The 15,487-nt window shown below is 43.5% G+C and overlaps 2 protein-coding genes across 4 annotated transcripts in view; one reads left to right on the forward strand and one right to left on the reverse strand.

The window, feature by feature from the left end:
* Positions 1-7,480: 7,480 nt before the first annotated feature.
* id2 (inhibitor of DNA binding 2) lies at positions 7,481-9,979 on the forward strand. The gene is made up of 3 exons (XM_022751217.1): positions 7,481-7,922; positions 8,235-8,295; positions 9,291-9,979. Exons 1-2 carry the CDS (start codon positions 7,569-7,571, stop codon positions 8,289-8,291), a joined length of 411 nt encoding a protein of 136 aa, XP_022606938.1. The 5' UTR covers positions 7,481-7,568; the 3' UTR covers positions 8,292-8,295; positions 9,291-9,979.
* A 1,508-nt stretch (positions 9,980-11,487) lies between these two features.
* The window catches only part of kidins220 (kinase D interacting substrate 220), a 45,955-nt gene continuing 41,955 nt past the window's right edge, over positions 11,488-15,487 (reverse strand). For all 3 annotated transcript variants that reach the window (XM_022751220.1, XM_022751219.1, XM_022751218.1), the window contains 3 exons: positions 14,530-14,748; positions 13,501-13,722; positions 11,488-13,089 (listed from right to left, as the gene is read on the reverse strand). In XM_022751220.1, the coding sequence (XP_022606941.1) occupies positions 12,166-13,089; positions 13,501-13,722; positions 14,530-14,748 (1,365 nt within the window). In that variant the 3' untranslated portion in view covers positions 11,488-12,165. The remainder of the gene's footprint in view (positions 13,090-13,500; positions 13,723-14,529; positions 14,749-15,487) is intronic.

Here is a 15,487-nt window from a genome sequence, read left to right on the forward strand (position 1 = left end):
TTCTTATTGCATATATTAGTTCTTACTAAATATTGTACCTGTATCTCAGATGTAGCTGTCGCTTGGTTAACGTAACTGAGCTAAATGACAAAATTAACGTTAGCTTTCTAGCATGTGACCTGTTAAAGAGAGTTAAAGAGGTAACATGGAACATGGCTGACACATCTGACCTGACAATGACGTGGATTTTGAAATACAAAATTATTCACGAAAATAACACAACATACCTGAAATAACAAAATTACAGTGCCCCAATAATGTTAGCTTAAATGCCCTAGTAACGTAAGCTAGGTTAGCAAAATTGTAATTGTATTTTTCCGCTTTACTGGAAAAAAAAAAAAGTTTCTTCTAGGTATGATGATGAAAATAAAACAGTTATACCTACATTGGCCAAGAATGAGCTCTTCAGTTAATTGTATCATTTGGCCTCCTGTAACTACAATTTACACGTGACTTAAATGTTTACTCACTATGAATTTTTTTTACATATTAAAGGTGCAAACAAATAAAGTAAATCATTTAATACTAGGTAGTTGTTACTAAGAACTTAAGAAGGACTGGGGTCTAACAATGTGCATTTACACTCATACTTGAACAGCATTTTGGATGAAGTTAATCAAAAACAACATATTTTATGATGTTTGGTATGAAGAATCAACTACTGTACCATTACAGTATAAAGCATGACTGATATTGATGATAGTAGTTGACAAAAAAATCTCATTACAAGGTTCAATTAGAAGCTGTTCTGGAGATTTCAAACATATCACATGATCTTCCTCAGCAGATGGAGCTTCCCAGGTTGTCGTGGAATTGATGATGTTCAAATTTCCATTTTTCTCTGAGAACTTTATGGATCTCTTGTTCATGTTGGATTCTTTAACTGACACAAACTATTTTTGGTCATGAAAAAAATGTGAAAACAGCAGTTATCAATGAAGTGAAGTTCCCTAAAATGAAATGCAACCTCAGAGTGGACTGTTTGACACACAGCCTCTTCAAGAAACAGGCAGGCACAATGGTGTCACCACAGGATCCAAGAAGTCTCAGGCAAAGGTGGTATCTGAGACTAGTTTCAGGTCTTACACACATTCTCAATTCCCCTTGGAATAGAGGAACCTCAGAAACTGCACCCTGGGAATGAAACACAAACTTCATCAATTTACTTGCTATAACTCCTGTTAGTGATGACAAGCGCAGACCCTGTGAAATGACATTATATTGTCACAGCACCCGTCACATTCCTACCATAACTGACTCAGTTGTCGTTAACACCAAATGCTAATGTTGATAATTTTTCGGCAACATAACGCTGTGACAGATAACACAGCCCAGCTCCTAATTTACACACAAACACCACCTCACCTCCGTTCTCCCTGCTGCATTAAAAAAAAATCTGATTTCAACAATCATCTTCTACCAGTACATTCAACTAGAAACCACACTGTCGAACTCCCTGTGTGAAAGTGGAGATATGCAGATATCTGATTACAGGGGTACAGACTGCTAGCTGCAGTGACAGCTGTGCCGCAGTGATAGGTGGGCGACACAGCAATGTTAACGTGTGATTGTATGCCAACGGGCAATATTGCCCAAAAGTTAAACTGCAGCCAACTTTTCCACGCTGCCAACTGGTTGGTGGTTGTCACGCTGGCCAAAAGATCTGAGTGGTTCAGCTCTAAAAGAAAATAAGTGGATTTTTAGCAACTTTGAATGACTAGTTACATAAGTTGTTTACATTATAGATGCAGGTTATAGCATAATATATATCTCCATGGCTCAGCTGTCCACCTCCAGCCAACCTCCTGTCTCATCTCCTGCTGCCAGCTGTGTGTTGTGGAGTAGCAGTGTGCGTGCAGGCCATAGGAGGGCCGGCCTCCAGGGAGGCTTGGAGTGGCCACTTCATGACCAGCCTGGGAGGCACTCGGGCAGCCATGGTGCCTTTGTCTCCCAGTCCAATCTGGCCACCTCATCCCTCCCATCCATCTATCTCTCCCAGTGCTTCCTGCCTACCCGTGTGCCTGCTGCAGCCTCTCACGTTACAATAGAGCCAGGCCTCAATGGCTGTTGCTCAGAGAGCAGAGAGAGTCCCATCTGGACCAAAGGGGAGACTGAAGAGAGGCGGGAGGTGGACAGAGAGAGGAAGACAGCGACAGACCAGATGTATTTCAGTCGAGGCCAGAGACTGGATAAATCAAAGTTACTTACTTCCTTGATGCATTAATTCTCTATTCACAAAGAAAAAGTGCATTTCATACAGATGAGCTCATGCTAAATTTATGTGATGGTTGGTTCAGGCAGAACTTTTAATGATCATAAAACGTGCGCAATATCACTCAAACTACTTGCAGAGATTGGAACTTCATTATTCCACACTAATGAGGTTGTTAGTGTTGACTGCCTGCTAAAATCAGTTCCATAACTTTAAGTCAGATTACACTACTTCTGCATTAGAGCTAAATAGAATAGTCAAATAGTGAGTTGATTGACAGGAAATTAATCAGCTACTATTTTTATAATTGATAATGGTTTCAGTCCATTTTCAAGCAAGAAAGCTAAACTTTATTTGGTTCCAGCTTCTAAACATGAGGATTTACCACTTTTCTTTGTCATATGTGATAGTAAACTAAATATCTTTAGATTTTAGACTGATTGCCTTTGGCTCTGGGTATTTATAATTGGCATTTTGACTTGTTAACTTATATTTTATAGACAACACAATTAAGCTAATCGATAAACAAATCTGCAGATTGATAGATAGTAAAAATGATCTTAGTTGTAGCCCAGTGTGTGTAATATAAAGAATTTGCCAGATTTTGCTGAAGTTCACCCAGTGGAGAGCACAGTTCACCCCACTCGCTCCTGAAGCTGTTTGGGGGTGTATAATAGCAAACCACGCCCCACAGGGTCGACGCTGCTACAAGAGTCCCTGCGACACTGTCTGATGCGTACACTCCTGCACGCGACAGGCGCGTGGCAGCCCACAGAGAAGAAGAAGAGCAGAGCGCGAGACATTTCAGCGCTGCGGGACGGTGGAGAGCAGAAAGTTTGTCTGCGGTACTCGGGTGTTGATACTTCGACGGAGACGGACTGTGAAACGAGCGGAATTCAGTGTACTATTTTGTGTAAAAGTGCGCGGTTTGTTCAGGCAGGTTTAAAATTGGGAAATAAAAAGTTCAATTCAAGGCAGTGAGTTGAAATTAAGTAGGCCTACAAAAACATCCAGACTGTTGCTATTAAACTTCTGCAAGGACGGTGTTTAAAGCGACTTCATCAAATCTGTTCTGGTGGTTTTTATCTTTTCGTCTTCATTTCTGACCTTTAATAGTAGGATATTATTCATTTGCTACCTTAACCAGACTAACTTCAGAATTTTGTCGTTTAATTAATCATTATTATAGAAACTGCGGACAAACCGCCAACCTGGCATCATTTTATGCGATGGGGGACGTTTTATTTCAATATCCTGCATCAGTAAACTCCAGGATAGGTCACACAAAAAGTTTGTTAGGGAAATGCTGTCGTGAAAATTATTTCGTCATGAGGAGAAAACGGGTGAATTATCTCAAATGAGGCCAATATTTACTCTAAGGTCTAAGTGCAACTGCAGGCAGGAGGATCAACAAGTTGACCGGAGCAGACAGTCCGACGCCGGGGCTGCAGGGCGCACTTCAGCTGGTTGGCAGCTCCGCTTTGTTTTCTAAACCTTATCTCCTGAACCCAAACTAATAGGCTGGTGACCAGGAGCAGAAGGGGGGATATGGAGGCTTTTATTTGTTCACTGGGACTGAGGAATGTCTTTGAGTCTTGAAGGGGCAAAAGAGAAACTTCAAAAATGACTTGTGGCTCTTTGCTTGAGTGTGTGGGATGCATGGGAAAAGTTTGACTTGAAACTTGCAAGACTTATGGTAAATAAATAAACAAGTCTTGACCATTCATTCAATTTGACAGCCTTGGGTCAAATGTAGCTGAGGTTGGTCATCATGCTTCCACATCTGGAAACAAGTATACAGAGCTCTCCCATAGCAAACAAGCTGAGTGAAAACAAGTTTGGTTAAACTTTACTCTCATTATAGTATGTGCAATGTTCTTAGAGCCAAATTTTTTCCAATTAAGCTTTTTTTAGTACACATTTTTTCTGAAATAGACCTACTCATCAGTGAAAATGTGCCTTAAACTGAGTTCTGTGGAAGACTCCCACACTAACTGACTGAGTTTAAGACAATGAGATTTTAATGGTTTCTTTCAGAATACAAAAAAACCTGCCATTAATCTCGCACCATAAAGTAAAGATCATGGCAGTAATAAAAGCAAGGAATTGGTGGATTTCAGCAGTGGTGGAAGTATTCAAGTAAAATGAGGAATAGGATACTGCAAAATAAAAATACTCCATTACAAGTCTGCATTGACATGATCACTTATTACTAAAATCTACTTTTTAGTATTCATAATGCAGAAGATTGCCCCTATGAGTGTTGTATACTAGGCATACTAGGCTATATAATTAAATTAAATGGTTATTTTGATTGATACATTGTGGTGTAAGTAGCAGTTTAATGTTGAAACTGATCCAGGTGGAGCTCATTTGAACTGTTTTATGTGTTGGGTAGTTTCATCTACAACACTAGGTTATATTTTATAAGATCATCGTTTGTTTTGGATGTAAAATCTAAATCTGAAAAGTGGCTAGTAACTATAGCCTATATGTCAGATAAATGTAATGGAGTAAAAACGTATGGTTATATATCCCTCTGAACTGAACTACAAGTATAAAGTAGGATGAAATGGAAATACTCCAGTAAGTAGGCTAGCCTACTCCAAGTACAAGCACCCTACGTTTGTGAATAAATGTAGCTACTCGGTTACATTCCATCACTGGTGAAGTTCAGCTGTATTGTCCGCCTCCTCCTCGGCCTCAGTGTTAGTCAACGCAGAGTGGCTACATGTGCTCTTCTCCTGCGTCCTAACAAATGTTTACTGGCCCCTGAAACCACAACCGAGGAAGAAACATGCAGCGACCCGAACCCCGTCCCGGGTCGATCAGCTGAGAACCACCTCTGACTGACAACCCCGAAACCCCGTCTCTATGGAAACCGCCTCAGCGGCGCCGCGAGGGCTGGCTAGAGGGCTGCTGTGAATGGGGTGACGTCACGGCGCCGGCGCCAGAGAGTCTGCTCCAAGGACGGAGAGAGAGGGAGAGAGAGAGAGAGAGAGAGAGAGAGAGGGGAGGAGGAGGAGAGAAACAGGGAAGAGGTGAGGGTGAGGCTGCCGCTGCCGGTGGTTCGCTCGGCTTTGCACCGACGTGCTCTTGCGCCGATCCATCACCCGTCTGTCAGGCATCAGTCAGGGGCGTCGCGCGAAATGTACACAGCTGTGGGAGCGAAAGGAAGAAGGGGAGAAGATGGAAAAATCCTATTGCACCAGATGTGGACACAGACTGCAGGAGCTGCAGATTATATTAGAAATGCATAAAAAAAACCAGGATCGTCAGACAGCTGAAGGAGAAGCTGTCCGTGCCTGGTGAATAGAACTGCGCGTATAAACAATGACACAGATGGTGTTTTGCTGGATTTTGTACAAATAGTGCTAAACAATAACTGATATATTTTTTGACTAGTAGCCTATTTCCGGAAGCAAAATCACCATTATAGCCTACACATTATAATAGGTTAGAGCAACTTTCTTTTTCCTCACTATCTCTGCTCACAATAATCGAACAGCTTGCGTGTGCTTTTCATACCTGCTCTGCAGATTCTGCTCTCTAAACTGCCTCTCCTCTTGTCCATAACACAGGATCGCTTCGGCTTTTATAGGATTCCCCCTGCGTGTGTCTCTCAGCTGAACTGTCCTGCAGAATGAATTCGTGAAAATAAACATTAAAAATGATCACCTCTTCCTCCCTCCATCCTGATTTTTTGATGCGACCTTCTCCTCTCCTCTTTAAAAATGCATTGATTTGATATTATTGAAGGGAATTTCATTCACAAAGCGTTTAAAAATGGAGCACATCACCAGACACACAACTGCCCCCGGGGGCAATTAGTTTGTGCAGCATCAAACAGCCATCTCCCATCACCTCCAGCTGAAGAATGAAGCGTGTAATTCCTACAACTAAATGACTCATTCTGAAAACATTAAAGTGTCAATAGTAGTTAATCAGCTCTTCACGTGCTCAGGTATGAAAGCCACATTTGTAGGCCATGACTAAATGAACTAACAGTGACACACAGCACGCTCAGCTGACAATTAACACTGAGGAGCACGCGACCCTTACTGATGCATTTAGATAGACAAGACAAACCACTTCAGAACCATGAAAGGGTGCAAGGCTGTATTGTGTGAAACAAATCTATGGTGCTCACACAAAGCACTAAATGAGTCTGTTATATTTCTTATATAGGCTAGTAAAAGTGTGTGAAAAACAACAAACTGAACTTGTAAATCATCTAATAATTTATTGATTTTCTGATCGGCACTGTGGCGCACCATGTCTAAATGTTTTGATAATCACATTTCACAGCACATTTAACTGTGCTAAATTTGAGACACCGCTGGTAACAGCAAATAAAAAAAAATATGTGCGTCAATGTAGTGAATCACACACTTCGGACAAGTATTATCACATAAGCTCAAACAGATCCACAAGCTTTAGTGCACAGGGACACATTTTTTTCCTCGTGCGTAAAAACACTCAATAGTATTTTTCTTTTCTCGGTCTGACCGTTTTCCTGCTGGAAGCTGCTTCAGTTTGCCACTCAAACACTCTCCTGCTGGAAGCTCTTTCTCTCTCAGTTTGCTGTTCAGACTCTGAAACTTGCCTTCACACCGGTCCGGGCTGGTGTGAATTAAGAATCATCAGGAGCGCCTGATATGGCAGCTACCTACCATCACTGCTCCACACCTCCAAAACCGCACCTCAACCAAACTGGTAGCCTACTATTGGCACAAGAAGAGGAATAAATGATGGATGACGGTGTGTTATTGTTCTGTCAGTCAGATAAGTTATTAGACATAAATCCTGTATATGTAGCCTGTAAATTTGTTTTTAGTTTGGTTGCTCGCCTTTTGATTTTTAAGTTCATTTTTTCCAAATACATCTCTGCTTGATCTCCATGACAAAACTACAAGATCAAATTTAAATCGTGTGGGCAAAGGCGCTGGCGCGTGCTCACACCTTGCCATAGTCAATTGACAGCCATGCGAATCATTCATTTTCTTGATCAGAAACAGGTAAGGGCTTAATTTTCCAAATTGCCCACCGGAGCTGCTGAAGCGACCTCTGGGTTCCGCCTACAACTCGCGTTGCCACTGGTAACGCGGAAGATAAGGGGAGGGATTTCGGCACAAAGAGCCAATAGTAGAGCTGGACGACGCTGAGTGACACCGTGACCGCTCCCAATCAGCGCGTTCGACCCGCCCGTGTCGCATGCCCAGCCTGCTGCCTATATAAAGCACACTGACAGTTTAGTAATCCAGTCTGATCGCCGATCGTCTGGCTAAAACAGGACTTAAAAAGAAGCAAGAAATCGACTCAGGCAAAGCCTCTCGCTCACCTGAACACTGACAAAATGAAAGCAATAAGCCCAGTGCGGTCCTTCCGGAAAAACAACGCGAATTTATCAGAGCACTCCTTGGGAATCTCTCGGAGCAAGACCCCGGTGGATGACCCGCTCAGCCTGCTGTACAACATGAACGACTGCTACTCCAAGCTGAAGGAGCTGGTGCCCAGCATCCCCCAGAACAAGAACGTCAGCAAGATGGAAATCCTGCAGCATGTCATCGACTACATCCTGGACCTGCAGATTGCGCTGGACTCCAGTGTCGCACTAACCAGCCTGCATCACCCTGCGCGGCCGGGGCAGGCTCCATCCAGGACCCCTCTGACCACCCTCAACACAGATATCAGCATCTTGTCATTACAGGTAATTACGCCGTAGCTAAATAAGCACCTTACTTAGAAAAACCAAAGCCTGGTGTGTTGTGGGAGATATTTAGTGGGTTTTTATTTGTGCGCATAGCCGTTGCGCCTTTGTAGCCTATGCGTAACTCGCACAAAATGGCTTGTTGGAAAAAAGGAAAATGGCATGTTTTTTTTTTTTTCTTTTGTGTTCACAATCAGATGAGGAAGAGATTCGACCTATATAGCACTGTTGCAAACGCCAGGCACCTCAATCGGATGCTGCGTAAGGAAATTAACATTTGGTCTGTTTGTTTGTTTGTTTGTTTGTTTTCAGTCCCCGGAGTTGCCATCAGAGCTGATGACAGATGACAGCCGGACTCTGCATCGTTAAAGCGGTAAGTAGGCTGTCCTCATGTCTGCTGCTGCATTCTGTCCAGGGCTTCTCAGGCTCCGCTACAGCCTGTCTCCCAGTCTGCTGAAGCAGAATGGGTTAGAATTACCATTTACCAATCCATTTGTTCCCTTGCTAATGTGGTTGGTCGTCTCACGTTGCTGTAATGGTCCCAATGTGTTTTGTTTTTTTTTGTTTTTTTTTTGTCATGAGAATGTGCTGCAACACTGGGGCGTCAGTTTATGACAAGGCACGGACAGTTGGCTTCACTTGAATCCAGTTTTTGATCATATGATTATTTTATTTTTCTAGAATCGCAGTAGAGACTTAAGCTTCTTCAGGACGCGAGGGTGTCAGTAAGGTGACCCAGATCCAAAGATTTATCGCCTTATAATCAAATATAATTCTCTGACTCATCTCCTGTTTCTAAAGGCATACATATATATATATTTTTTTATTATTTATTTATTTTTTTTCTGGATGGAATAAAATGGACGGTATTCGCTCCAGGCTGCTTGGGTTACTGTACATAAGTAGCAGTCGTCAGGGTTGTATTATATCCTCTTGTGTCTATAATGAAGAGCATCTGCAACAGGAAAAATAATGGCTGTTTGGATTACTGCTACTACGATGTCTGCACATAATTGGTACAAGAAGTGGGTAGGCGCCAGCTGAGCGGCAATTACGCTGATTCTTCCCCAGATTGTAGGTTGAAGTTGTGCGAAAAGTGTGTGTATGTGTGTCCTCTCTTCTCCCTCTCTCTAGCTGTGTGTGTGTGTGTGTGTGTGTGTGTGTGTGTGTGTGTGTGTGTGTGTGTGTGTGTGTGTGTGTGTGTGTGTGTGTGTGTGTGTGTGTACATCTGGAGCGCAGGGTTTGCTTAGTATTGGGAGTGTTTGGTTAAATGTTAAAAACTGCGGCTTCCTCCCTGGCGCCAGTCTGTCCGGATCTCTGCCCTGTTTGCATTTTCTAAACACGCCTCTCTTTCTCAATCTTTTGCAGGTGTTTGGTCAAGACGCAAAAACACACACAGGACCTGGGGAGCAGGACTTTCCCCCCCACACACACACACACACCCACCACCCCTTCCAACCTCTGTCCTCCAGGCCTGGATTTTTTTTTTTCTTTTTTTCTTCTGACGCTGAAATCAAGAGACTTTTGGTTATTATGGGACAATCTTATGTGATGTGTTTTCTGTTTGGACACTTCATTATTATTTAACTTAAGACTTTTTATTTGTGGGTCCTTTCTGGAAATGGAAGGCGCGTTATATTCCCTACAGTGGGAGGAAAAACGAGATTATTGTCACAAGGATTATTTCCCCCCTCACCCCTTGTCCCTCTCCTTGTTGAAGTCTTCGCTTTTTTGCGGAGGTGGGAACGTGATTAGAAAAGACAACTTGGTTAGTTACTGTAAAAAGTTTAGTCTTGTCTTGTCAGAATTGTTGGCACATGAAGGACTGGACGTTGTTTAAAAAAAAAAAAAAAAAAAAAAAAGAAGGAAAAAAAAAAAGAAAAAAGTTGAAATGAAAGAATGAAACCTTGTGAACTCTTATCGGGAGTTTATCTTGTATAGTTGCAGGAATTTGAAACTTCTGCAAAAGTGTAATGTTGTACTTAATTATGCTGAAACTTTTTATAAAAGTAATGTAAATTGTACCTTTTTTATACAAAAATAAATCAAAAACACAATCTGAACATGTTTCATTTGGGGGCAGTCCAGTTTTGGGGGAGGGGTGTGGTGATGGTGTTGGTGAGAATTCAGTGTCTGTCAGTGGATCAGGAGACGTCAAACCAGAGCGTAAAGTCCTTCCCCCAGCTGTGCATCCAGCTGACTTCCCCCTCCTATAAAGTATACGGGCATGACCGCGCTGTATGTACAGTGAACATGTGACGCACTTAAACAAATCCCACAACAAAGTGTCCTTATCATACCTGCAGTGTATGTGACCTATAATAGTTTGAAACACAGCGTCAACACGACCTAGAGGCAAACAGTTGCGTAAAAGCTTATTTAAGGCGCACTGGCTGCACTTTTACTTTCTCACATGCTATGTAAAGTAAATAGGATTAAATGGTTTAGCGTGACAGCCTGAGCCATTAATGTTCTGTGCTGTAGGCTATGTTTTATATTTAAAAAAAAAAAAAAAAAAAAAAAAAGTATACAATTGTTTAAATTTAACTTGAGGTGAAACTGGGCCGGTGATGCGTTACTGCTCCCAAAGTAATATTTTGGGGGGTAGTAATTCCTTTTCTTTAAAACAGTATTTTGGTTTTGCCCTGTGTTGTTTTCCGTTGACAAATGTACCTCTTCTGTCATTTGATAGACCAGATAGCACTGACTCTACCACCCACAGTGGTAAGTTACCCCAGGGAGTGAGAGCACCTAGGGACAGTAAACTTTGCTGCTTGTTGCCAAACAATTAACCAGGTAATATGAACACATAGAAGTAAACAATGGAGGGGTCAACTACTCTAACAAATATATCTGGGTCTGGCAAATCGGCCAACTGAGGACTTGAAGATCAAAAACGACAGATAAGTGAGATACAGGCCACTGTCACAAGACTGCTACCCTGTAGAGAAAAGCCACCTGTCAATCATCATCGCCCTCACAAGTCCACAGCGTGGCCTCTCACATTCTTTCACACCACAAACCCGCTCGTTAGACTTCAGACCCACATGTGATGATTTTACCCCAAGGACCATTTAATGGGATCTTTTACACCAAGTGTGAGCTCACTCTTTACCTAACACACCACGTGAGAAATATGAAAAAAAACATCAAGTGATCATTTATATATTAAGTCCAATTAAGATTCATTTACAGTTAGATGAAAAAAAAGTACCTTAAAATAATCCTCAGCAGGTCGCAGCACCCAACTTTGAGAGTCACTGAGCTGAAGTTGTTACTCAGTAGTTTATAACACTGACAGGTAGAGTCCAGCAGCCATCAGCACGTTTGTATGGAGAGTGCGCCATCTGTCGGCCTATATGAAACTTTCCAATGACGTCCTCCACTTACATGTTAGTTTTCCATTCAACTGCGAAGGATAAAACATCAAATGGTTAAACAGAGGACTTTTAGTTGAATTATTCTAATTTATTTACCAGGTTAATCCTTTTCTCCACGGACTTCACTATACACAGTTGATTTTCCTGCATGAAGCAGCAGAAAAAAGGAGAAAACATGACACCAATTTCAAGGGTCAACAAAGTCAGCAAAGTTTTATTGATTCACAAAACACAGTTTCACTAGGGAACTTTGGAAAAAACCATCGCCACTTTGGAGTCAGGTGCATGCACTTCTTCTACCACAGAAAGTACCAACAACACCACCAAGTACTACAAAGTACTACTGTGTACACTGGCATCTATTAAAAACTACCACACAGAGCACCACACAAAACACCTCTGAGACAAAGGCTTCAGTAACATTGATTTTTTTCATTCATGACTACATTTCCTGAAGCAACATTTTTTTCCTGTAACATGTGATGTCCACAACAATTAACATTTCATCATCACACTAACTATCCAAACACATGGGACAGCAAAAGGCCTTGTAACAAGAAGTTAAAGCTCTCCAAATTTGACCTGACTGAAACATATTTGGTATCATTAAATTCCAGATGTAATTATGAATGTATCAAATTTGTGCTTTTTTTTTCTCTACAAACCACAACTAATTAAAGCTTTTAATCTCACTACTCTTGATTCAAAGCCAATATTTCCTACATTTTCTTCCTAACAGTAGAACACATATCTACTCTTCTTTTGAACACATCACAACATCAACAGCGAGATTATCTGAACCAACAACATCAAGAACAACAGCCTACATGACCCTTCTCTGAATAACGAACACATATGGCTCCTTAGAGGACACTCTCCCTCTCATCTCCCAGGCTGATGGTGCGCAGGTTCTGGTTGTGGATGGTGTCAGCCGTGGTGTTGGCAGTGCTGCTGCTGCCGGGGGTGATGATGACAGCTGGCGAGTCGTTGAAGCCGGAGGAGGAGGTGGAGGACTGTGTGCCTGTGATGTTAGCCTGCTGCTGATGGCTGTTGTTGGTGTTAGTGTTGGTGGTGCTGTCAGATGGGCTGCTTGTGTTGTTATTAAGGGTGGTGTTGCTGGCGGTGCGGTTGAGGTTGCTCACCCCGCTGGACGGCCACCCTTCATCTGGGCTGCTGGCCATTAGGCTGGCCTCGGACGGAGCCTCGGAGCAGATGGACATGCGGGCCACTGTGGCATCCTGTAGGCCGCTAAGGCTGCTGGGGAGGAGGCCTCTCTTCTTCACCAACCCCTCCAACTCCAATTCAATCAGACTGGGCTTCAGAGCATCTCTCTCCCTGTCAGCGTCTCCTTCAGCCTCCTCCAGGGAGCGGTCGGAGGAGCGGTCGGAGGAGCTGTCACTGGAGCGCATCCCTGAGTCGGACGACTCCTTCTTATCCAGGAGGATTTCGTTGAGGAAGTTAGGCTTGGTCAGCCCAGTGGGCTGGGAGGCTCTGTGGGAAGACAGAACACCTCCTGTTGCCTCTCTGTGGAGAAGAGGTGTGGTGTTGTCAGCTTCGTCTGGGCCTGAGTCTTCATCGTTGGGAAGCTTGTGGTAGTACGCCCCAGCTCCCTTCTTCCTGGTGCCCGGAGTCCTGGAGGATGAGCTGTGGTCCAGCTTCTCATCCTCTTCACTGATGGGGTCTAGGGGCTGGCCATCGGTCCCTGAGGGGAAATCTGTGGCATCGCTTGTCTTCGACCCTCTCTTGGTGAAGGACTTGCGGCCATCTTGGTCAGCTCCTTCCTTGGCCTGAGGAATGGGAAGAGAATTCGATGAGAATAACATGAAAATATACAGTATCCTGTGCTATTGGCAGGGAGGCCTCTGAAGAGTGGATTCATGTCCCTGCTTAATGTGCCAAGAAAAATAAAGAGTATAAGCCAATAATTAAGAAATGCAAAGAGCAGAGATTTCCCCTTTCCTGGCCCAGAATAAGAACTTTGCCGTTGCACAGGCTAGAAAAATAAAACATTTAAAAACACAAGTTTTCAAATAACGCAACATAGAGACTGACCTACGTCACGTCCACACAAGTTAATGACGTGTATAAGTTATTTTCCTGTAATCTGACAGTGGGAGCCTCTACTCTGACCAAAGTATGTATGCTGTCAGTGATGCGTTGACAAAAACTTGACAGTGTACTTGTGACTGTCCACCCACCCCTTTGTCCTCTGAGCTGGCAGCCTGCAGGAATTGTCCGGGGTGGGGCTGCACCGGCCTCTCTCCCCCACTGCCGGACATCTCCAGCTGGGCCATCTGAGCGATGTACTCCCTGTAGGCATCACGATACTCAGCCTGCTGCTTGTCTGTCAGCTTGCAGATGTCATTAGAGGATTCCTGGGAGTTGAGGCTGGACATGCTTGAGGTCCGGTGATTTGCCACCTGACAAGACAAGAAAGGGTTGGGTTGGTGTGTAAACATCCATGCGAGTTTGTTAAGGAATATGTACATGCTGTAGACTGCAGAGTGAGAGGGCTTTATGGCTGTTAACCTACAATGATGTTATCCTACAATGCATGACGCCTCAGTTTAATAAATGTAGAAATGTTGCAGTTACATTAGTAGCAAATGAAAGATTCAGAATATGAAAATTGGATACAGTGAAAAAGTTGCTGGCAAAGAACGCAGACTGAGTGGCAATGAAAGCCGGGGTGTGTTTTCAGTGTTGGATGATTTGAATTTGAAACGCATCACAAAGTGAGATCATATAAAATAGCAGCGGAGCCAGCTGTCTACGTGTGAGTGTCTGCTCGTGTCTCAGAGATTTTGCAAATTGGGAATAGGGAAGGTGAAAATAACAAACAGGGGGCCCCTTGACACATTTTAGTGCACTGCAGTTTGTGTGTGTGTATTTTTAATTCTGCCATCTTTAAGAGCACCATGAGCTTCCTCTGCTGCTCTCTGTTCTCACTCAAAACCACATTAATGTGAAACCACTGAGGTCACTAACACACTGGCTAAATGGGTGCTCGGTGCAGAGGACACGTAGCCATGTGACAGTTTGGGGTGTGTGACCTTGCGATCCTTTATGTGAGTGTAACACGTTCACATGCACCAGCAGCTTTTATAATGCTTATCTGCTTTACACATGTATATGGGTGAGTAAAATGTGCAGATACACGTTGGATGTGTGTGATCGTATCTGCTGTAGTGGTATATTTACACTAAGCTCTTGACAGGAAGACTGACCGGCCAGTGTGAGTTGTTGGTGTGTCTCTGCGGCTCCTCCAGCCCTGCTCCACTGAGCTCCTCGAAGCTGAGGTTGAGGCTGAAGGCCCCTGATTCATGCTGGGCTCCCCCTGAGCGTCTGCTGGGCTCCCCGTGGTGCACGCTGCTGCCCTGCTCGCTAACAGCTCGGGACTCATCCTGAAGCACAGCCTGGCTTTCAGCATGACGTTGTTCCATCACCTGGAAAAATACATCACAACTCAATATTTCAGAGCAATAAGTCATTTGATTTGGGTTTCAGGACTCAGAGTTAGTCGTCAACATGTTTTTTCAAAGCATGTGGTATACAAAACAAGTATGTTAGACAGCAACAACAACAAAAGCATGTGTTTGTGAGAGGAGAACTGTGAGCTGTTCCTTAAGTGGAGCTATTCAGCTGTCCACTACCACCCGACAATAACCTCCCTTCATCCAGATATCAGTCAGCCATCTTGAACCAGATGGCTGCGCTGGCTGCATCCTGGCAACACAACACTAGTTAGTACATGGAGCATTCAGGCTGCTGCACTTTCCTGCTGCTCCTATGTGAGCTCTGCATCAGATCTCCGGTAAAACATGACCAATCTGGGGCTGTGGTCTGGTATTAGGAGCACAGACTGACATTTGATGAAGTGGAGCCGGCTACATGTGTTAGTGATTTCAGCCCCGGCTCAGCCGACTGGACTCCTGGCTGAATGACGAGCACCCTTCTCGTAATACGGATTATAAAATCTCCTATCCTAATATCTCAGCGGAGAACAAGATGTCATATTATGTGATGCTGTCTTGCTTCTTTTTCGAATAAACAAGAGCTGACATGTATCAACAGGAAGGCGCTGGCTGGCTAAGTGTCTGCAAAGTATCACAGAGGAGAATGTGTGCTGTTGTAAATCTATTTCAGGCCTTTACTCTAGAGTAATGAAGGGGTTATAGTTGTAGG

The sequence above is a fragment of the Seriola dumerili genome, unplaced genomic scaffold (assembly GCF_002260705.1).
Source record: "Seriola dumerili isolate Sdu_G_001 unplaced genomic scaffold, Sdu_1.0 BDQW01000149.1, whole genome shotgun sequence".
Taxonomy (NCBI): domain Eukaryota; kingdom Metazoa; phylum Chordata; class Actinopteri; order Carangiformes; family Carangidae; genus Seriola; species Seriola dumerili.

Bases quoted from the DNA above. Each gene is read 5' to 3' on its own strand.
- id2 (XM_022751217.1), top strand. From the start codon at position 7,569: ATGAAAGCAATAAGCCCAGTGCGGTCCTTCCGGAAAAACAACGCGAAT. The intron at 7,923-8,234 runs GTAATTACGCCG...GTTTGTTTTCAG, and splicing joins TCAGCATCTTGTCATTACAG to TCCCCGGAGTTGCCATCAGA.